General features: G+C 40.0%; 8 protein-coding genes across 8 annotated transcripts; 4 read left to right on the forward strand and 4 right to left on the reverse strand. All coding sequences in view use genetic code 12, as the record gives it.

Moving 5' to 3' along the window:
• Positions 1-638: 638 nt before the first annotated feature.
• On the reverse strand, positions 639-1,337 carry KGF57_001347 (CREG family protein; the record flags this gene model as incomplete). Its single annotated transcript, XM_051750542.1, has 1 exon — positions 639-1,337. One exon carries the CDS (start codon positions 1,335-1,337, stop codon positions 639-641), a length of 699 nt encoding a protein of 232 aa, XP_051610160.1.
• A 570-nt stretch (positions 1,338-1,907) lies between these two features.
• SEC5 (exocyst subunit) lies at positions 1,908-4,880 on the forward strand (the record flags this gene model as incomplete). Its single annotated transcript, XM_051750543.1, has 1 exon — positions 1,908-4,880. The coding sequence occupies one exon, from the start codon at positions 1,908-1,910 to the stop codon at positions 4,878-4,880; it is 2,973 nt and encodes a 990-aa protein (XP_051610161.1).
• A 2,268-nt stretch (positions 4,881-7,148) lies between these two features.
• On the forward strand, positions 7,149-8,630 carry LPD1 (dihydrolipoyl dehydrogenase; the record flags this gene model as incomplete). Its single annotated transcript, XM_051750544.1, has 1 exon — positions 7,149-8,630. One exon carries the CDS (start codon positions 7,149-7,151, stop codon positions 8,628-8,630), a length of 1,482 nt encoding a protein of 493 aa, XP_051610162.1.
• Positions 8,631-8,671: 41 nt separating this feature from the next.
• Positions 8,672-10,291, reverse strand: KGF57_001350 (uncharacterized protein; the record flags this gene model as incomplete). Its single annotated transcript, XM_051750546.1, has 1 exon — positions 8,672-10,291. The coding sequence occupies one exon, from the start codon at positions 10,289-10,291 to the stop codon at positions 8,672-8,674; it is 1,620 nt and encodes a 539-aa protein (XP_051610163.1).
• A 938-nt stretch (positions 10,292-11,229) lies between these two features.
• On the forward strand, positions 11,230-13,719 carry KGF57_001351 (uncharacterized protein; the record flags this gene model as incomplete). Its single annotated transcript, XM_051750547.1, has 1 exon — positions 11,230-13,719. The coding sequence occupies one exon, from the start codon at positions 11,230-11,232 to the stop codon at positions 13,717-13,719; it is 2,490 nt and encodes an 829-aa protein (XP_051610164.1).
• A 152-nt stretch (positions 13,720-13,871) lies between these two features.
• On the reverse strand, positions 13,872-15,296 carry EMP46 (Emp46p; the record flags this gene model as incomplete). The annotated part of the gene is made up of 1 exon (XM_051750548.1): positions 13,872-15,296. One exon carries the CDS (start codon positions 15,294-15,296, stop codon positions 13,872-13,874), a length of 1,425 nt encoding a protein of 474 aa, XP_051610165.1.
• Positions 15,297-16,946: 1,650 nt separating this feature from the next.
• On the forward strand, positions 16,947-17,843 carry PGA13 (Pga13p; the record flags this gene model as incomplete). Its single annotated transcript, XM_051750549.1, has 1 exon — positions 16,947-17,843. One exon carries the CDS (start codon positions 16,947-16,949, stop codon positions 17,841-17,843), a length of 897 nt encoding a protein of 298 aa, XP_051610166.1.
• A 216-nt stretch (positions 17,844-18,059) lies between these two features.
• TSR1 (Tsr1p) lies at positions 18,060-20,396 on the reverse strand (the record flags this gene model as incomplete). The annotated part of the gene is made up of 1 exon (XM_051750550.1): positions 18,060-20,396. The coding sequence occupies one exon, from the start codon at positions 20,394-20,396 to the stop codon at positions 18,060-18,062; it is 2,337 nt and encodes a 778-aa protein (XP_051610167.1).
• Positions 20,397-21,688: the final 1,292 nt, after the last annotated feature.

Here is a 21,688-nt window from a genome sequence, read left to right on the forward strand (position 1 = left end):
GGTGCATGTTGATGCTTTTTCCACCAAAAGGGCTAAGATGATCAAGTATAATGGGCATGCAATTAAGCTTCGTCGGAAATTGATGTTTTTGGCAACTGTGTGGATTTTTCTGTATTTTGGTGCTTTTCCGGTGCTTGTAATGCGCTGAGTATTTTCTTATTCCAGATATTTCCTCGTACCATTTCCGATAGACAAAGAGAACCCAAAAGCTGTTGTTTCCAAAGATCGTTCGAGTAGGCTGGATATGATATCTGCTACAGTATCATGGATGCTATTATCTCTCTGTCATCACTCGCCTGTCTTCGTCGTCCTTTTTTTTTTCCTTTTTTTTTTTTTGGGTCTATCTCCGTACCTTAAGGACATAGATTTTTGTGGGGTTGGCTAATCCCATTGACCAACACCTAATCAGAAACACACACCAGATTGACGAAGAAAACTTAAATTTCGCAAAAGAAAGTGTGTCAGGCAGTTTTGAAAGCCACTACAATTACCTATTGCCAAATCAGTCGATCTTATGTCTCTCCCCACCTCCTTCCCACTTACAAGAATATTATATAGTAATAAAAAAAAATAAAAAAAACAAAGTCAAGATAATAATCCTACACCTCTCAAAGGGTAAACTCCGATTGTCGACAAATTCATGCCTTTCCTCTTCCACTTTCATCTTCTGGTGGTGGAATAATGTTTGCTGCATGGTACAATTCCGGCTCGACGTCCCCAATATAAGCTGAATCGCCAAACCCACCAATGATGTAGACCCCATCGACTTTAAGCTTCACCCAATGTGACTTGTGTGGAGGCACAACAGAGCCTGGAAGCCACAATGTCGAATCTGGGTGTCTCTCAACAAAACATCTTTCTAATCTCAACCTGCGTGGATCAAATGGGTTGAAAAAATTGACGTACTCCAATTTACCTGTCAATTGAACTCTGGGAGAGCCTGCGTTGGATCCCTCACGTTTTCCTGGATAGTTTGACGGAACTTTATCCCAATCTGGATGATCTCCCTCTCTGATTGCAAAACTAAATGGCAGCCCCTTGATGATATTTTGATTGGCACCACCAACATCTATAACTAACCAATAGGGGTCTCCATCGCCATCGCAATCGGCGTAATATTCCATGTTGATAACAGGCAATTGTTTTGTTTTGCCATCCTGCAGTTTCCAAGTCTTGATTGTAGCAACACTTGCAAGTGACTCTCTATTGACCAATGTCCTTGCTACCGAAGCTCCTTCTTCTTTTGTAGGACCCTCATCATTATCAATTGCTATAACGTCTTCAAAGGGTAATGCTAATGCAGCTAAAAGAAAGTACAATGTCAATATCCAGTGCATTGGGTACGTGTACTATCGTTTCGGTGGGGCAGGTGTCCAATCGTATTCAGGGGTGTGCACAATCAGCTCGCTAAAACATCAAAAAATAAAGCAAAAAAAAAAAAAAAAAGAATGTCCACAAACAAAGTGAAATCGAAAAGATAACAATCTCAAGTCGGTTCTCAATCGCAGAAGGTGTCTATCACTAATGAGCCTTACTGGTTGCAAATAGATGTTCACCATGTTTCAACATAGCCTAGTGTACATTCATCAAGTATGCGGCTCAGTCGATGAATCAACTGATAAGTTATACATTGGAAAAGAATTTGTAAAAAAATATGCGCAAACCCGGAATCGAACCGGGGGCCCAACGATGGCAACGTTGGATTTTACCACTAAACCATTTGCGCGTTTTCATGCAAAATAAGTGTCATATTGTCTCTATAATTTTTATATTTCACGTGATAAACACATGTAATACGCGTGACAAGCTTTCATTTTTTGAATTTCATTTACAACGAAAAATAACAATTTGTTGAAGCGACACATCCCACAACCTCATTCTGCCAATCACCAATTCCACATTTACCAATGCTTGATTTGGATCCTTCACCTGAGCAGCTACTCTCTACTTACGGGCTCAGTACGTCGCGGCCGAAAGATCGAAGTGATTTACGAAACATTGACCTATCATATCTGGAAAACCCATCAGGTCTCTCCGTTGAAGAATCATTTGAACTTGTGAAATCCATTTTTAGCTCGAACGAGCCAAGGTTAGATTGGCGTGATCTGATCAATGGTCATGACTTGGAGGATCCCTTGAAGGGGCGTGGATCTAACATCGTGGCTGATCTTGTAAAGAAAGGGATTATATCCTCACCGGATGACCCCTTGGTACAAGACTTTTTGATTAGTTCGCAAACATTCAAACCCTACAAGTACTTGACCACAATTCACAAGGACACTCCTTTGAAGGTATTGGATGAGTCGCTTCACTTTTTGGATAGAAACCTTCAATCTTATAGAAGCGATTTGCAGGCGGCTCTTGATTCAGATCTCACAAGTGCACTTAACGTCAAAGCAGAAATGGATGGAACTTTGCAAGAGTTTAAGCAGCTGAAAACGAAACTACAGGAGGATAAAGAAACGTCAAAATATTTCAATCCACAGCGACACAGATTGAAATCGTCCGAGGGTGCTGCAAGCGGAGATATATCTTCAGAACTTGAACTGTCGTTGAATAATTTGGCAACGACAACCACCTTGATGATAAAACCCATAGTTGAAAGCAAGGTCAAACAAGACAGGCTTAGTGTTCTTGTAGATTTTATCAAGTCAAATGCCTTTTTGTTCGATATACCTTACAAATTGACCAATTCACTTAAAGCAAATGATAGCCATCAGTTTATTGACGATTATACTCAATATGATCGAGAAAGGTTGCACGTATTAAAAAGAGTTGATGAATCTTTTCAATCTGATGTGAAGAAACTCAAACAATCAAGCAATGGTGGTAGTGGTGGCGGTGGTAATATTCTTGATGAAGATGCCTTGGCCAACTTGAACAAGATCAGACTTCAGAAACTTACTCTTTTAGCACAAGTTTTTGAAAAGATCGAGGCAATTGCTAGCCACTTTAGGGATAAAACTTATCAAGAGCTATCATCATTGGACCATGAGGCTAGTAATAATCAAAGCTCAATTAGCGGCGCAGGTTCTCGCAACAAAGATGACCAAAAGTTCATGTCTTTGGTGGCCAACTTGTCGAAGATTGAAGGTCCAAGCGGTGAGGGTCCGAAATCAGACCCGATTGCAGTTTTCTTGAATAAGCAAATTGAGGTTTTAATCAGTGACTTTGAGTACCAAGAAAAGAAGTTTGACACGAGATATGTTTTGATGCAGAAGAAATTGATTGATTATGTGGCATCGTTGCGGGCAGAAAGGAAACAAGGATCTCATTTGAACTATATTGCAGAGAAGTATGAGTTTTACAAAAATGAAATCAAATTGGCCAAGAACAAGGAGGAGAAGATGTTGGCTATTGACGAAGCTTTTGAAAGTGGTGATGCCCTAGATGTCAGTTTGGTCAATGAAACTTGGTTGGTATTGGTTAATTTTATGAGTTACATGGAAACAATATTCATCAAGCTAGTGGGAAAATTCACAAACAACTACGGCAGCTATTATAGTTTGAATGTGGATCCGGATGGTTCCATTCGTGATCAATTTTTTCAAGCAATAAACGAGGCAGTGGATTTGTTGGTTAGACTATTCCAGTCTGAGTCTAACTCGAATGATAGTAAGGACGTGAATAACTTGGAATCACTGCCTGCCAACTACAAGCAGTTTGTTCCTTTATACTCCAACTCTTTATCCACCATACACCAATTGAGCTTAATTCAAGCAAAAGTCAACCGCGTGTTGACCAGTTTGGGTACTGCTGTAACTACTATTGGCAACGTGAGCAGGTTTGAGGACACAAACAAACAATTGAAAGTTTTGAAAAGTGCTTCACTGTCAATCAATCAAAACATTTTAGAGGCAGTGTGCTCTACGTGGATTAACGATTGCTCTCAGTTTTATGATTTGGAGAATTGGAAGATTGAGGATAGGTACAACACCAAAGATGGATCCTGCACCAAATTAGTCAATGTCATTGAGTACTATCAGTTGTACATGATATCCAAAATTAGTAAAATTGTCTTTCGCAAAGAGAAAACGAGCCAAGAGGAATCGGTGGTGAGCATTGTTGCTTCGTATCCAAGCAAAAGGATTCTCGTGAGTATTGAAATTCAATTTATGAGAACTTTAAATATTATAGTGGACTCTTTGATGAAAAAATACAATATAGACCGCATGTCTGAGTCTACAAAGAAAAGTTCAAGTGTGGAAATTTTTAAAATACTTACTGTCAATAACTTGGACAAGTTATCAAGAAGCACGTACCAGCTTTTGATTTTCATGTTTGACCAACGATTTGGCAAGGACTTGTCCAAACAAAAACTCAAGTTATTTTCAGATATAGATAAGGCCAGTTTGACTATACTTGATGACATTTTGGCAAATGAAAAGGAAGTGATTTTTTCCATTACAAGTGGTTTTTTCAGTGGCATATCAGAACTTCAGAATGACCAAAGTTACGAGATAAGTTTCTTGACAATTGACGGTTTTGTGTTTGAGGTTTTGATGCATTTTGTTAACCTAGTTCATAAACTCAAGCCATTAACGAGTGGAGACATTTTCATAACAATCATTAATGAATTGCAATATAGTTTTTTGAAAAACATTCAGGATGGGTTGCGCAACCTCATTGTACTGAACGTTTATGTGTTGTACAACTTAAAATTGGACTGTAACTTTTTGCACAGTGTATTTGAGGCGTCCAAGAGCCTCAGATTAAATGATTCTACGTTCAGCTTGTTGCAGAACCTATTGGAGAATATAAGCATCCAAATTCGCGAAAGCAATGCTCCCCACGGTGATGAGCAATATAGCGACACGTTGTTTAAAGAGAAGTTGAAGATGTATTTGAAATCTTCCAAGGCACAATTTGAATGCTTTTGAAAAAAAAAAAAAAAAAATAAAAAAATAAAATGGTGGATTCTAAGGGTTCTTGTGGTTATGTTTAGAATGTGAAACGTCAAATATAAAGATCTGGCGAATGCATAATCTGTAAATGCTTTACGGGACTATAGCCACACTGCGTTAGAGCTCAAAGAGTAAAAGTGCTAAACAAATACCTCCTCTCCTAAAATGAAAGGAACTGCTTAAGTCTTTCTATGCTTGGTGTTTTCAAATCGTACACGAATACACATCGCTCTCTTCAAATACCACATTCACCTCTTGTTCCCCTTTTAGCCGTGAAAGCATTTACTTTCTCGCTCTGCAACATGCTACTATCAAATGAGCACACCACCGCAAACAAAACTTTAGCATTTGTGTCGCTTCCTATGATCTAAGTATAACAAGTCAGAGATGATTTGGCAATCGGAGTTACTGGTGGATGATTTTTTTTTTTTTGGCAACCATAACAAAAAAAAGAAATGCAAATGAAAAATTCTAGCCCGACGCGGGACTCGAACCCGCAACCTTGAGATTAAAAGTCTCACGCTCTAGCCGATTGAGCTAGCCAGGCCAATTTCACAAATATTAATTGCCTAGTCTTTTTACATTGAACAAAATATTGTCACGTTTAATGGTAAACCCAATGCTCGAAATCCAGGTAGAGCGGCACTGTAGGAGGCCAAAGTGTGTCAATCGAGGTTAATTTTGGTCAAACACCTAGCAAAAAAGCTTTTTTAACTTCTCAAGTGAGATTCTAGCGAAGAAATTTTCTTTCCTAGATGTTTTGCATCAGAATATGACTAAACTTTGCAATATCGTGATTTTTCTTCAAAATTAATGAGCTTCCATTGAGTGTCCAGTCTCGAAACTAAACTGGAAACAGAAAAATAAAAAAAATAAAAAAAGAGCAAATTCTGCAAATTCTGCAAATAGTAAAACTCTCAAGAGATCGCATTCGGTGGGGTTTTAAGGACTCATTTTTGATCTGTTTTTCTAATTGTAGTCAAGCAAAACACTCATGGACGGAATGATTATATAGATGACAAAAGCGTTGACAATTAGGGTTACTCGCTAAAGGCTGGCATCTACTGTTACTCAGGAAATCTCTGCTGATCCTATGAAGAAATCAAAACTCTTTCTAAAAGTTCTTGCGTATTCTTCAACAACAATCACTCTAGATGTCCAAACTTCAAAGATCTAGTTTTCGCGATCCCAATAATCTACAATCACTTGACACAATTGTACTTCTTGCCCCATATCTGCAGTCTCCAGCACGAGGTTGATGGTTGCAAAATGAGAGAGAAACTCGTCACGAACAAGAGCTACCAGATTTTCAGAAATCACTGCAACTAATTGTGATTAGTTGCAAAGCCTGTGAATTTGGCAGTCTACGACTTGACGTAGATTCTATGAGACTTATGAACTGTCGTAGTAACGCCGATCTGCCACCTAAAGTTAACTTAGTTCAAATTTCACTGCTTTCCGCCATGTATACGCCAGCATGCAAAAAAAAAAAACTCTCTCTTTAATGAATCCAAAGATACTCGACCAGTTGTGAGAGTTTTTTATGTAGAGCCGAATGATGAGTGGAACCATTCCTTGTTAATCTCCGATATTCACTTTGTGTCCGGAGATTTAGCTCCAGAGTATGACTTTTCAAGCTTGCGAAAGGATATTAAAAAACTTTAAAAACGAGATTGAAGCACCAACACAAGCAAACAAGATTCCTAGTCCATCATACTGTGATTGCTGATCCTAGCATCCTTCTTGGAAACCGTTTGAGTCTCACCTCCCGGAGTTTTTCGAGTGACTTTTGTGTTACCTGCATTTACCGGGGGTAGTGTACTAGGAACCGAACTTTGAATGTTTTGCTAGCTACAAGCCATTAAACTCCGAGGAAATGACTCGTTTTGCTTACAAATACAGTACGCGGTAAGATTATGAACGTATCTGTCGATATCAGTGAACTACAACAGACATCTACTAATATAAACACCTCACAATCTACCATCTATTGAATTTGTACTGAGTAGTAAATTTTCTTGCTAGATCGGGACTTTAAACACCGAGACAGAGAAGAAGAAGAGCTTCGCATATAGAGATTTTTTTTTATTTTTTCTTTTTTTCTTTCTTTTTTTTTGATTGAGTTTTTGTCTCGTTTGCCAATCATCAAACTTGGAAAGAAACGAAACGCACTTTTTATTCATTGATACTTGAGTGAATTTGTTCTAATCAAACACAGTTACATATATTCACATCATACACATCATGTTGAGATCGTTGAAAGCAAGCACTGCTCAACAAAAGTTTGCTCAATTCGTCAGGTTCGCATCCTCCTCCAAGAAATACGACGTTGTTGTTATTGGTGGTGGTCCAGGTGGATACGTTGCTGCCATCAAAGCAGCACAATTGGGGTTGAACACCGCCTGTATTGAAAAAAGAGGGGCTTTGGGTGGTACCTGTTTGAATGTTGGTTGTATTCCATCCAAGTCGTTGTTGAATAATACCCACTTGTTGCACCAAATTCAACACGAAGCCAAAGATAGAGGTATTGCCATTGATGGTACCGTTGGCGTTGATTTTGCCAAATTGATGGCTGCCAAAGAGAAATCAGTCAAACAATTGACTGGAGGTGTTGAATCATTGTTCAAGAAAAACAAGGTTGAATACTTGAAAGGAACCGGTTCTTTTGTTGATGACAAAACTGTCAAGGTTCAACCAATAGATGAAAATGCAGAACCAATTGAAGTTGAAGCTGACAACTTCATTGTTGCTACTGGCTCTGAACCAACTCCATTCCCTGGAATCGAAGTTGACGAAGAAAGAATTGTCACATCCACAGGTATCTTGTCCTTGAAGGAGATTCCAAAGAGATTAGCCATCATTGGTGGTGGTATCATTGGTTTGGAAATGGCTTCCGTCTACTCGAGATTGGGATCAAAGGTTACTGTCATTGAATTCTTGCCAGCTATTGGAGCTGGTATGGATGCCGAAGTTGCAAAGACTACTCAAAAATTGTTGTCGAAACAAGGATTGGAGTTCAAATTGGGTACCAAAGTCACAAAAGGTGAAAGAGATGGTGATGTTGTAAAGATTGAAGTGGAAGACGCCAAGTCGGGCAAGAAGGAAGATATCGAAGCCGACGTTTTGTTAGTTGCCATTGGTAGAAGACCATACACTGAAGGCTTAAACTTGGAAGCTGCTGGCTTGGAAAAGGACAACAAGGGAAGATTAATTATTGACGACCAATACAAGACACAAAAGGACAACATCAGAGTCATTGGTGATGTCACATTTGGTCCTATGTTGGCTCACAAAGCTGAAGAAGAAGGTATCGCTGCAGCAGAAATCATCAAGAAAGGTCATGGCCATGTAAATTACGCAAACATCCCTTCCGTCATGTACACACATCCAGAAGTTGCATGGGTTGGATTGAATGAACAGCAATTGAAGGAACAAGGAATCAAGTACACTGTTGGTAAGTTCCCATTCATTGCAAACTCTAGAGCTAAAACCAACTTGGACACCGATGGATTTGTTAAAATCCTTGCTGACGCCGAAACCCAAAGGGTTTTGGGTGCCCACATCATTGGACCAAATGCCGGTGAAATGATTGCTGAAGCCGGTTTGGCTTTGGAGTACGGTGCTTCCGCTGAAGATATCGCAAGAACATGTCATGCTCATCCTACATTGTCCGAAGCTTTCAAGGAAGCTGCATTGGCCGCCTTTGACAAACCAATAAATTTCTAAGTCTATATAAAAACTTGAGTACTTTTTACATTACATTTCGTCTAAAAACCTATTGGCTTTGGGGAGTTTTTAGGCAAGAGAGCCATAAACTTGTAGATTTTGCCCATTTCTTCTTCATCAGTTAACCTTCTGTACGCCCCATAGATCTTGTCCTGTAATTCTCCATTGCTACTATTCTGCTTCAATAGTTGATCAATTCGATAGCCAATTCCAATATTATGAAGCCAATCACCTTGGTTGATCGGGCCCTCGATCTCAACTGCATTCTCAGCAAGATTTTTCAAATTGGTAAAGTCAACGTCAATCGATAAGTCAACTTCTCCTGGCTTGTAAAAGGGAGAGACAAATTTGTGCTTGTAGATACCTCTTAGGGAATTTTCTGGAATTTGATCCACAACACCATAATCGATTATTAGAGCCGCACCCAATGAGCTGACATTGTCTATCAACTGAGCAATCTTCAACGTGTAAAGTTCCGAATCGGGGCATATCTCAATCCGTGAGTCAACAGGTAAATCTTTATATCTCTTGCTAAATTTAGGAATCATCGATGCGGGTGTCTCTTTAGGAGAAATCGTCAAATGAAATTCGGTGTCGAAAGTGGGATCATTTGGAGCTTGTGACGGGTTGTTCGCACCGCTCTCCAATTTTAGCTGCGTATTGAGGACAGTAGTTGTGTCTTCAACCACCAACTCACGCCAACCTTCTTCCTTCTTTATAAAAGATTTTATTGGCAAAGCATCAAAGAACTCGTGGGCGATGATATAGTTAGCAATGCTATTCGAACTGTCTTGCTTGATGTCCTTTTCAGTATCCACCCAAGTGATAGTGTTGCCCCATTTGGTGGTGGACCTATTAAACCCGTCCCCTGTCGTTTCAAATGCGTCCTTATTTTCATCGCATAGAAGTTTATACTGTTCAAGCCTCAAAACTTTAGAGGCCTCAATCATCGTTACTTCAACTTTGGGCTTGACTTCGTTACTTTTGTCGACAAATCTATTAAAAGTTCTCAAGACATCATTTATTAGTGTACCTTTACCAGGTCCAAACTCGATAAATCTGATACTTTCCGGTTGATTCTGTGACTTCCATATTGTGAAGTACCAAATTCCAATCATTTCGCCAAACACAGACGAGATTTCTGGACTTGTGATAAAGTCTCCAGTTTTGAGATTCAACGGGTCTCGCGTGGTGTAATATCCAAAATCAGGGTGAGTCAAACATTGCCTCATGTAAGAGCTTAAGGAAATGGGCCCTGTCAACTTGATTGTCTGTTTGAAAAAATCTGTCAAGCTCTTGATGGAATCTATGGGAGCTGCAGGACCTTGCTCTGGAAATTGAGCAACTTTGCCAATGTTTTCTCTCACGTTGTGATCCCCTTTGATTTCCGCTTCCAACTTGGCGATTTGGTCTTTGATTGCTTTGGCCGCTTCTTTATACTCCTTTTCAGTGAATTGTCCAAAATACAAACCATCTTTGTGTGGCGGGACTTTGGATGACGATGACGATGACGAGGATGAAGATGAAGATGAAGATGAAGAATCCTTCTCTTGCGGATCAGGGCCCGCTTTGAAACTGTTATTGTTGTAACTGGATGCGAGGTACCTCCGCGTAAGTCGCGTGAAAAGGGACGTTCTGTGTTTGTACAATTGCTTGATCATGGTTTGCGTACTAGTGGATCTGAGATAAAGAACCATCATCTGCAGGTGTAAAAGAGATTTAGACATAGAGTTGACACGGAAAAAAAAAAATATTACGTTGAATTCCCACATGTTGAACTTTGATGGAATTATCCAAACCACCAGTATCTACACATGGGCGATTGTCATATACCTGCGCTGGTCAATTTTGATTGGTGCCCCAACAACTTGTCTCTTATACCATTCAATTCTAGCATCATGTTCATCAACAGTTCATCATTCAGCCACACGTGATGCAGGCTCGTGATCAAAACGATCAAAAGTAGGTATAGTCGATCTAGCTTGTGCCCAAGCTCCATAAGTTCTTGCTACTATCTTCGTGTACCCTCATTTTCTTCCACGTGTGCTTCCTTTTGGGAAACTTACTTTGTCTGGTGACTTATTAAACTGGTGATGCACTTGCTCAATCTTCTCCATTACGAGACTTTATGTCAGTGTGGATTTTATTTTATATGTTCTACTTCTAGTGCATCTTCTTGCTCTCAAGTTCCTGTACTCTAAACGCAAAACCATTCCCACGATACGCCGAAGTGATGCAATATTTTCATCTCTGAAACATTCAAATTGGTGTGATTGACGACTTTGAGAAACGGTGAGACGGGGTATAACTTGACTGTACTTTGCTTCAATGTGGAATGTGAGCGACGCGACAAAAAAAAACAAAAAATACAAACACACACACACATACACACAATCCACAATCTCTAGCGTGATCTCGTTTCTTCTTCCCTTCCTTTTTTTATTTTATTTTTATTTTTTTCAACACCATCAAGAGATTCTCCTTGAATACTTCAGTCAGTGTTGATTCACATCTCCCACATACATTGTGAGGGCCTATACTTCGTTATCAAAGCACAATATCCCAATAAAATAGACACATTCCTTATTAGCGTCCCTTGATGTCATTTGCCGAGAGTTTCTGGACTCAGGATTATAACCTGGGGTTTCAAATCCTTTTTGAACAATTGAACGAAGGGATTCGCGAGAACGATGACTTTATAGACTTGTTCAGAAAAAGGATGGAGCTGGAGATGTTATACGGGACATCTCTCAAGTCGATATCAACAAATGCAACCCCCACCAGCAAACGTCAAACCAATGATGATTACGCGTCCACAATCAAGAATGTTTACTCTGAATTGCACGAAAATTTCAACAAACAGGGCCAGCATCACTTGGAAATAGCGGAGAATATCGAGACAATGGTTCTTAATCCCTTTGAGAAATGGAGCAAGGAACACGAACAACGAGTTGGGTATTCTACGTCCACGATCAACGCCAAGTACAAGTCGTTAAAGTCAAAGCAAGCACAAGTGGATAAGTTGCAGAAAAAGTATTTCAACAAATGTCGAATTTTGGAAGAGTTCAAGAGCCATTACTCAGAAGAGGAATTGAATGAAGAGATTAGTGACTCTGAGTTTTACAGGAAACTTTCCGGATCAAAAGTGGAAAAACCGGCCGACAAAGATGGCGATGGGGAGGAAGATGCAGGCTATGAGTTTACATATGCAAATTTCACTACCAAGCAAATGGAGACTCTTTTAAAGAAAATGTTGATTGGCATACCTCGCAAATCGCACAAGGTTCCAATTTTTGGTACTTATCAAGACGTATCCACAGGAAGCTCCATCACGCAATGGGTTATAGAAAATGTCGCTGAGGTTGAAAAAAACCTCGACAAGGCTGAAAGCTTTGGCCAAGATTTGATAAAGTATGACTTTATTAGAACAGTTGGTTCAATTGGTAAATCATTCATCAATTCCTCGCAATTTTTCTATCAATGGAAACAAGAAGCTTTTGATGTTGCTCAAATAATTCCAAATAGCGACGATAGCGGTGGCAGCACAGCTTTTTCTAAAGGCTTTGGTACATTCAATCTCGATGACGTAAAAGAGGCAATAGGTGTAAGTGGTGTTGACTATACCGACAAAACTCAATACCCCAAATTGCTTAATGATGTCAAGTCTTTGGATACTCAGTACTTTGAAAAAGTCAAAGAGCTCGATGTGTTGAGATGCGAATTTGAAGAGCTCGTCATGGACCATTTAACGTTTATGCAAAAATGCGAGTTGGATCGAATGAAGGCTATAAAAAAGGTCACGTTTGATTTTATTGCCAGCTTTGCAAACCGAGTCAAGCAATTGCAAATAGTCACTGATGAGCTAGTGCTTTTAGAGGAAACCATCAACCCTACCAGTGATTTGAAATTTTTGATTGAGAATTATGCTACGGGGTATTTCAAACCCCATGTTACGTTGTACGATAACTATTATGACTCGAATCTTAGACAGACTTTTGGAGTTGATTTGAATGTAAAGTCTAGACTAGATAAGAAAGTGGTTCCAATTATCGTGCAAAGCATCTTGAGCCACTTGGACCATACCTACCCCGATTTGAAGGACGACAAAGAGAGGATCAGTCTCTGGACTCAACCAGTTCATTTATCTAATGTCCATGAATTGCGGTCACAGCTCAACGAATTGTCTGACCCGCATAAGATTTCTGAGATACTTCAACAATCCAACCCGGTGGTCATCACGAATGTATTGAAGTTGTATTTGTTGGAATTGCCAGACTCGTTGATACCGCACAGCTTTTACGACGTGATCAAGTTGTTGTATGTCAACTATCACGAGGAGTCGCAGAGGGCCACTCGTATCAATGCTCTTCAAAACGTGTTATCTGAAATGCCAAAATGCAACATAGCAACCCTCGATGCGTTGTTGACTCACCTTAAAAGGTTAGTGCAGATCATTGGATCTAAAGACAAGGAGGCATCAATACAATTGCAAACTGCACTCTGCTCAGAGTTTGGAAAATTGGTATTGCGTCCAAAGTCAGGCAGCACCCATTCAGACCTTTTTAAGAGCAGTTTCAACGATAAGCATCCTGTAAGCACCATGCAGGATTTACTCAAAAACAAGGAAACAATCTTTAATGAACTTCGGAGAAACAGCTCAAAAAAGACAAACAGTGCTGCAAATAGCCCCAATGTTAGTCGTCATGGCTCCGCAACTCGAAAGCCTGCAAACAGTCCACCTCTTGCTCCTAGTGCATCACTAGCAGCGAAATCCAAATCTCGATTAGAGTCCAGATTGAAAGATGCTATAAAGCATAAAGGAAAAAGTCATGCGAACGATCACCTGGGAGAAGTAGTTGAAGAAAAAACAGAGGCGGCAGCAGAGGTTGAAGCAGACGTTTCTTCACAAAGCAATGATACCGAAAATTCCAACCAGTGTGATCTGGTTGGCAGATCTGAATCTAGGTCTCGTTCAGAGACCCCTCCTGCTCCTCCAACACCGACAAAGTCTCCAGCATCATTGAAACGCTCCGTCTCGCCAAAGAAGAAGAGATTGTCGTCGATGTTATTAGACGACGTTGCAGGTTGATTTTACGAGCCAATCGAGCGATGATATTGATACCCACCACTCCATAGTAAAGTGAGAGGTGTATTGGAAGTCTCAAAAAGTTCGAAGTAAATAGTCTAAAGGGTGCAGTTGCTGTATTCAGTATAGATTTCAAGAAATTCTAATTTCTGCTTCTATAAAAGTTTGGAATGCTTGATATCATGTCTAAGACGATAAACGAAAACAACCAACGCAAGTAACACGATCAACAAAGGAATGATAATCCATCTAATCAATTTATCAACTGTTGATTCAGTATGAGATCCCCCGTGAGCCGATTTTTGACTCATTTGATCATTTTGTTTTCGGTATTGATGTTGTACTTCTTTGTGTTCATTCATCAACAAGTCAACCTTTTTGCCGATTTCCTCCATACCAAAGTGTTGCTCTCTAACCTCTCCAATGACTTTATGGTTAAGGTCAGACACAGCTTGAAGTAATTGGGCATACTGTTGCACAAACGTTTCCTTCAATTCACGAATAGTTTCATGAGTTTCTTTGATGGCGTTATTGATATCAGACTGAGACTGGGATAATCTGTCTATCTGGCCGTCTTGGTTGCCCGAGCTGGACAATGGATTAAAGTTTTTTGGCAACTCATTTACCAAGTGCTCCAAGTGGCTCAATTTGTTGAGTATCGACAGCAAATCGGTATTTGGACTGGATCCACCTTGTTGTTGCAACCTCTCCATTTCTTCTCTATGCTTTCTGGCTCTTTCCATCAACGATTCCCTCACTACTCTGGGCGATACATGATCCTCATCTCGATTCAGCTGTGGAGTATCAACAACTTTTTTAACATCCACCTTCAATTCTCCATCAACCATTAGTCCGTGATCATCAATGGCGTCCTCGGTCAATTTGTCCCATACTTTGACAGCCAAAATTTCAAAATTCTCTTGAGACTGGGGGTTCGTATTACTAGTGATTCCCAATTTGAAGTTTTGATTCTGAGGCAACGTGATCTTGTCAGTTTTGAAACATAGATTGTTGTCGACTTGTACCTTGAACCAACTGTCGTCACTATAGGACACTCTCAATGTGAATGGAACGTCACTTTCCAAATACCTGAATTGGCAATCACCAATGCTCACATCAAGTCCATTTTCAGCATTTTTGCTTCCATCATTGTTGAAAATTTTCAAGCCTTGTGTATCCACATTGTTGATTGCAAATTTGAATCCATCGTACTGGTCCAAACCCTGACTTTTCTTGTCATCTAAAAGCCAAACGTTTAAGCCATTTTCTGGGAATTGGATGTCTTGCGATTTACCAGTTGATCTGAAAATGATCTCCGCGGTGAACTCTTTAGAAGGGATGTGAGACTTTGACCAAAGAACACCATTTTGACTCATCAGTATTCTTCCTTGTTCGAAAGTGACACCACTAGATTCATAGTTTTTCACTTGCGATATACTTTCGATGGTCAATAGATTAGGCAACGATACAGATTCGAGACTGGGATCGACACCTCTATTATTTTGTTGCTCGATGTTGACATTCGGTACTAGGGCAGTGGCAAGGACAGAATTAAATAGAATACTTTTGAACAGACGCATCTCTTTATGGATAAGTGTGACTTGAGCTGTTCCCGTTGTCGTTGTTGCCGTTGCTGCCGTTGCTGCTGTGGTAAGAAACACACGTCTGGAATTGAAAAATTTCGTCGAAGTGGTGGCTCATGTGTCAATGTCGCAGAAAAAAAACAAATGATTTCGTTTGACGTCATAGTTTATCTTTTTATGACACTACTAACCAGTCCCTTGACACACACATTGAGGTACTTCAGTTCTTACTTTCTCATATCAAAGTGGAAGGGTCCAGAAGAGATGGATCGGTCAACCCAAGTTGGTGAACAAGGTAACCTATACAGGGTTAGGGTAATATTTAGTTTACATAAAAAAATGGTTTCTTTTGGGATCAAAATTTCACGACTAAGCTCATGTGCTGGAATTGGACCCGACTCTGGTAAAAGACAATGCCAATAGGAAGACGGCAAAGTCGAGATTCGGTTTACCAAATTAGATGATTAGTAATGTATCTTTCAGAATTTTTGCCCCCCTTCCCCCCCTCCCTACTGCCAACAATTGTACAGTCTAAGGAAGGCTTTTTTTTTGGGAGAAGATTGTATTGTTCACAAGCATAACAAATATGCAAAGCTGATCGTATAATATTTGATTACACAAATGAGCTGGTATACAAACACATGTGCCATTTCTGGGACTCTTACTACGAGCATCAGGGGGGCTGACTAACGTATCACACACGTAATCTAGGATCAAAGGAATTAGCGACAAGTGCATACTTTCTGGCATCAAAAATGTCACTTTGGTTTGTGAATGATGTTACTCGTAACTAAGTTCTTAGGACCGCCCCGTTTTTACGAAAAGTAAACAGATATCAATAAAAGTACAAAAGGAGGTGAGTCGTTCCTTGTAAGTAGTAAAGACTCGCTTTTGCGTAGATAATTACAGACTCTGACTCCTTGTAGTGTTCCTTGGGTAATGTTTTTGCTAACTGGTTAGAGCCTCAAATCTTTTTGTCCTGATGCCGACGTCAAACGTATGCAACGATCGACCATAGGATCCGGCAAAAGCTTCCAAGATTATCTACATTGTATTATATTCGTAGTTGCTGGCAACCAGAGGTTCTGAGTTGATACGTTCTCGCACTCAACAAGACTTTGCCAAGTGTAGACAGGAGAGCGACCATTTTTAGATACTGAACCTTACTTCTTCTCAAGTAAAGCATTGATTCCTTAGAGAGATAGAGAGAGACAGCCCCCCAAAAACTTACATTCAGAGTGTCTTACTTTATTTATGAGGCTTTACCTCTCGCCTATAAAGTTGGCAAAACCTTTGCTCAACAATTTTTTAGTCTCAGGGAGGGATCTTTGTTACACAAAAGCTAAAACCTTGTCTATTATTATTTTTCAAGTTTTGCAGTCAATAATGAAATGAGCCTTTGTCAACAGAAATTGATTATGTTATTTACTATTGGGAAAGGGGGGGGGGGAATGTAGCAGCATATAATTATCTCATTTAGGCCAAGGTATATCCGAATCTGGAAAGTGTTTGTAAACAAATGTCTTTTTCTCAAATGAAAGTGTGTGATTTTTTGTGAGTTCTTGGTTGATAGGTATCATGTTACTGCAACGATTTGGCAAGCCCCTTTCAGCATGGCAAACCAAAGGAGAATAGTATATAAGATGAATGGGGTCTACCACTTCCAAAGTTAATTTCAAGTATCTACCCCATCAGAAAACTCAGTCACTCGCTAAACAAGAGATCATGGTTTCGAAATCGTCAATTGTCACCACTATCTCACTCGCTGCTGCTGCTGCTGCTGCTGCTCCTTTAGCTAATCCAATTTACAGCAACTTTTCTGTCATCGCTACTCAAGTCATTGTCACTGACTACACCACTTATTGTCCTGAAGCGACTACACTTACCATCACCACATGTTCAGACAACCACTGTCTTCCAACAAGAATCACCGTCACTGAACCATCCACAGTGACAATCACTGAAGAAGTGTTGTGCTCAGCCACATCCACCATCAAGCCCCCAGCATCGGGATCTTCCACCACCCAAGCTACTGGTCCCATCATCACTGGCGAGAATACAAATACCCATAAAGGTACTGAGTCGACCATTTATGTCCCAACAACTGAAGTCGTTACTATTACAAGTTGCAGCAACCAAGTATGCCATCCCACCGAAGTCAAAGTGACAACTTCGGCTACCTTGACTACTACACCAGCCATCACACAAGCTACTACACCAACCACCACAAACACTCCTGGTGTCACTGTGATCCCAGACATAACTGTCTTCCCAGACATTACACCAACAGGTCCACAAACCCATACCGACGAAGGACCAGTCTTCTTATCACTAGGCGGAAACAACACCGCGGTTACAGTTGCTGCCGCATCCACTACACCAGCAAATAATGCCCCAGCGCCATTTGCATTGAGTGAGTCTCATTCTTCATCTAGCTTGGGCGAATCTCCAAGCATTGCTCCTCTTGCTGGAGGTGCAGCTATTTCTGATAGAGCCAACTCATTCTTCATTGGGGTAGTTGTAGTTGGGCTTGCTTTGTTTTAGATGTTGTTTTTCTGTTCAATCACAAGGTTACCAGTAACACACTTCGACGGTATTTTACTTTTTGGATTCAGTACTTTTGCTTAAACCAAATTCGGTTACTTAGTTAAACTCTGTTTTTTGTTTTTTTTTAGTCTTTATATACCTTCGTTGTCTACCTCTACAAATAAAAAATAAGCTCCATATTGAAATAAGTGAATCATGATTCCCATTGCCATCTTATTCTGTATACATGCTAGACAATTGTGGCCATACTCGCTTATACATACTCATAGCAACCACGTCCTGTGACGTCAACTTGCCATCGAAATTTGCCTTGAAATAACCATGGGTACCCAAACTCTCTTTAATGAATCCCAGTCGACCCGATTTCGTAAAAAGACCAATTGCTTTGAAATAATTGATATCCTCTGGGTTAAAGAACATGTAACGGACAGTGACTACACGTTTATGGATCTTGACTGGATGACCAGTCAAAACAATACGTTCAGCAACAATACGGGTGTGGTCACATCCCAAATAAGAGCCTTTACCAACAAATTGAACTGCTCCATTGTCACCCGGTTTAAAAAAAAGTACTGGAGCATTGGTGAATAGTGCAGGAGCGATGGCTGTGGCTATAGTCATCATTCCAGAATGCTGGAAATTTTCTTGCTTGTGTACATTGTTGCTGTTGTTTGACGCTTGATTGAATACTGGGTTGATAACTTGTCGACGGGGTCCATATTGTACAACAATTGTATCCTTGTTTTGAATTGGTGTTTCGTAATCTTCCCAATTTTCGAATGAGAAATTTGTTACGGCCAATTTATGCTCGTGTTCGAGTAAACCATACACAACAAATGGCTCGACTGTGGTATTGACTTGCTCGAGAATGAATTTGGGAGCTCTGATAAACAATCTGATTCTGTTTCCTGGTTGTACTTCAACATTTTTGATAAACTCTTTATTAACCTTGTTTCTTGTGGCTTTGAAATTTGCTACACGAAGTAAACGGTTCCATATACTTGGCTTCTCCAAATCATGCTCATCCACATCCCATTCACAATTGGCTAGCGATTTAACACCCCTGTATCCTTTAAGTCTTTCTCTAGCCGACTCATTTGGATGTAATTCTATTTCATCGGGAAACTCCAAATCCTCTTCTGCAGCAGACTTGCGATACTCTTCCAACTGACGTTGTTCCTCCTCTGGTGATAAATCGACATGCATTTCAGATTCAGAGTATTCAGTAGCTCCTTCATCCATATCCTCGTGTCCTTCTTCAAGTATAACATCTTCTTCATCTTGCATTTCATCAACCTCTTCCAAATCGGATGCATTCTCATCCAAAACGTCATCAACAAACCACCTACTCTGATACTCCGAAGTGCCCTTGGGGACTCTTTTGTTGGGGTTGGCTTTGGCTTTGGCTTGGTTTGCCCCATCATCGTTAAAGTACAATTTACCTTCTGCTCGTACTCCCAAACCACCATTGTCATCTCCCAAGTTTTCATCCCACATGTCAGCGTCAGCATCAGCATCCTGACCTTGTTGAAAATCTGGATTCAATTCGTCCAAAGTATCCTGATTCTCATTCGGCAAGTATATTTGTTCAACATCCTCGTCGATTTGCATTTCATTTCGACTCCTGCCTGAGTTTTTACTCAATTTTTCAATCTTGTCAACTTGGAAATCGCCAAATCCTGGAATATGAACTAGCCTGTTGACATTGAACCCAGTTCCACGGCAAGTCCCCTCAACAACCACACCCTCGTAGGACTCATCTTGCTTGATTTGATCAGCAATGAGCCACCCTCTGGAATCTCTCCATGTCACCTGTTGGGGAAACTTTTGACAAATATACCTTAGACAATTGGCATTATCAGAATCCAGTTCCAATGCATAAAGTTTATTTTCAGCAGGGAAGAAGTGGCTGAAAAATGACTGCAATGATTGTTTAATATCCAATTGAAGGTTCTTTTTGGGATATGCCGATACGATATTTGGCAAAACACCAACCACAGATCCAATACCTTGGGCTAGTAATGCACGTAGTATGGTTTCTCCATATCCTTGTTCGACTTCCTGGTTTGCTGATATTCCAAATATGACAAAATCAGATACTTTTGCGGCATCAAGCACTTGCAATATATTGTCTTGGTTCGGGAGAATGATTTTCAAATTGGACTTGAATTTGGAAACATTAAGATCGGTAACACTTGGGTACTCAAAATCAGTCTTTTGATCGTCTTGGTTGAATAGTTGACTCGCTATTCCAACCGGTGACAAGTCATTGGTTAAACATATTATGGTGACGACTTTCTGAGCGCCGGAGTTTCCTTCAAATAGCTTCTTTGTAAGTTTGGTTTCCAAAATCTTATTTTCCTTCAATTGTTTTGCCAAGTTCTTCCGTGCAAGCTTGTTCAAAGGTTTTGAAGATGTGCCAGAGGACGATGATTTTTCGACTTTTCCTTTGAATTGGTTCTTTAATTGACCTTTGGTTGCATGTTTTGATTTGAATGGCTTATGGTCATTCTTTAATGTGTTTCTATGTGAATTACCTCCTTTTGCCATTGTGCTTGAATGGTTGACGAGGTTGACAGTAACGCTGTTCCGAGACACTCCTTCCGTCTGCGATGAGCATTAGATCGAAACCATCTTCCGATTTGAGGTATACACTCACGTGATACTACATTAGGGCTGTAACCGCTAGAAATATATATCTAAGCAGAGAATGAAAAAAAAAAAACGTGCAACGGCAAATTACACAGAACGACAGAGGGAAAAATCTCATGTACTCTGTCTTGTCTGTCTCGCACGAAACATCCTTCAAAAAATTTCTGGAAATTTCAGTGTTTAACAGTTTTGACTACATATCAACAACGTTAGATAAGTATGTACTACGGGAAGACACAACATGTGACAGACTGGAATGAATAGACCAAGGAAGATAAAGAGGGAACCATCATATTCATGACAAGCAGGAGTCAGTGGACTACCACACAATCAGAGAATATGTTCATGAACAACCGACATTTCAAGATCATGCCAATACGTTGTATCAACTTTGCCGACTACAGATACAACCTGGATTTGCAACAAGACAGCACCAGTGATGAAGGATATCATTTAGAAAAAGAAATGGCGAGCTGCACTTGAAGTCAAAAAAAGAGACCACTTTTTCTAACCTCACCAGTCACAGTCCATAATACTCCAATTTAGATCATTCATATACTAACTTTTCCATCTTCTAGGTTATAAAAATCATGGCACACGAAAACGTTTGGTTCTCACACCCAAGAAACTTTGGTAAAGGTTCAAGACAATGTCGTCATTGTTCTTCCCACTCTGGTTTGATCAGAAAGTACGGAATAGATTTGTGCCGTCAATGTTTCAGAGAAAAGGCTAACGACATTGGTTTCCACAAGTACAGATAAGCTGTGACTCTGCACCAGTGATTGTGGAAATTTGATAAGAGGAATTAAATTTGAAGGACAGCTTCTTTTTTTTTTCTGTCTATTGAAGCAACACTTTTTACAATAGTGGATGCTTGATTGAAATTGGTGGAAGGGGAAAGAAGTTGCTGATGGAGTTCTTATTATATCATGTAATGTATAGGTAATAAAGAGAAAAAATTAAAGTTTCAAGAGAATGCACGTTGTAGAGAGAGAGGTGGATATGTTTTAACATTCAAACACAGGCCCGAACAGTCAACTGAATATGTCCCACTCCAAAACGTCAGCATCATGTACAGAGATGATTGCTCACACCGTCTCACTCTTACAAAGAGAGAACGAACAACGTGATAGAGACTGCAATAACATATATGTGCCCTTTTAAAATTAATCGACATTCAAAATTCTCTA

Source organism: Candida theae (assembly GCF_024610275.1).
Source record: "Candida theae strain CBS 12239 chromosome Unknown scaffold44, whole genome shotgun sequence".
In the NCBI taxonomy this organism is placed as follows: Eukaryota; Fungi; Ascomycota; class Pichiomycetes; order Serinales; family Debaryomycetaceae; genus Lodderomyces; species Lodderomyces theae.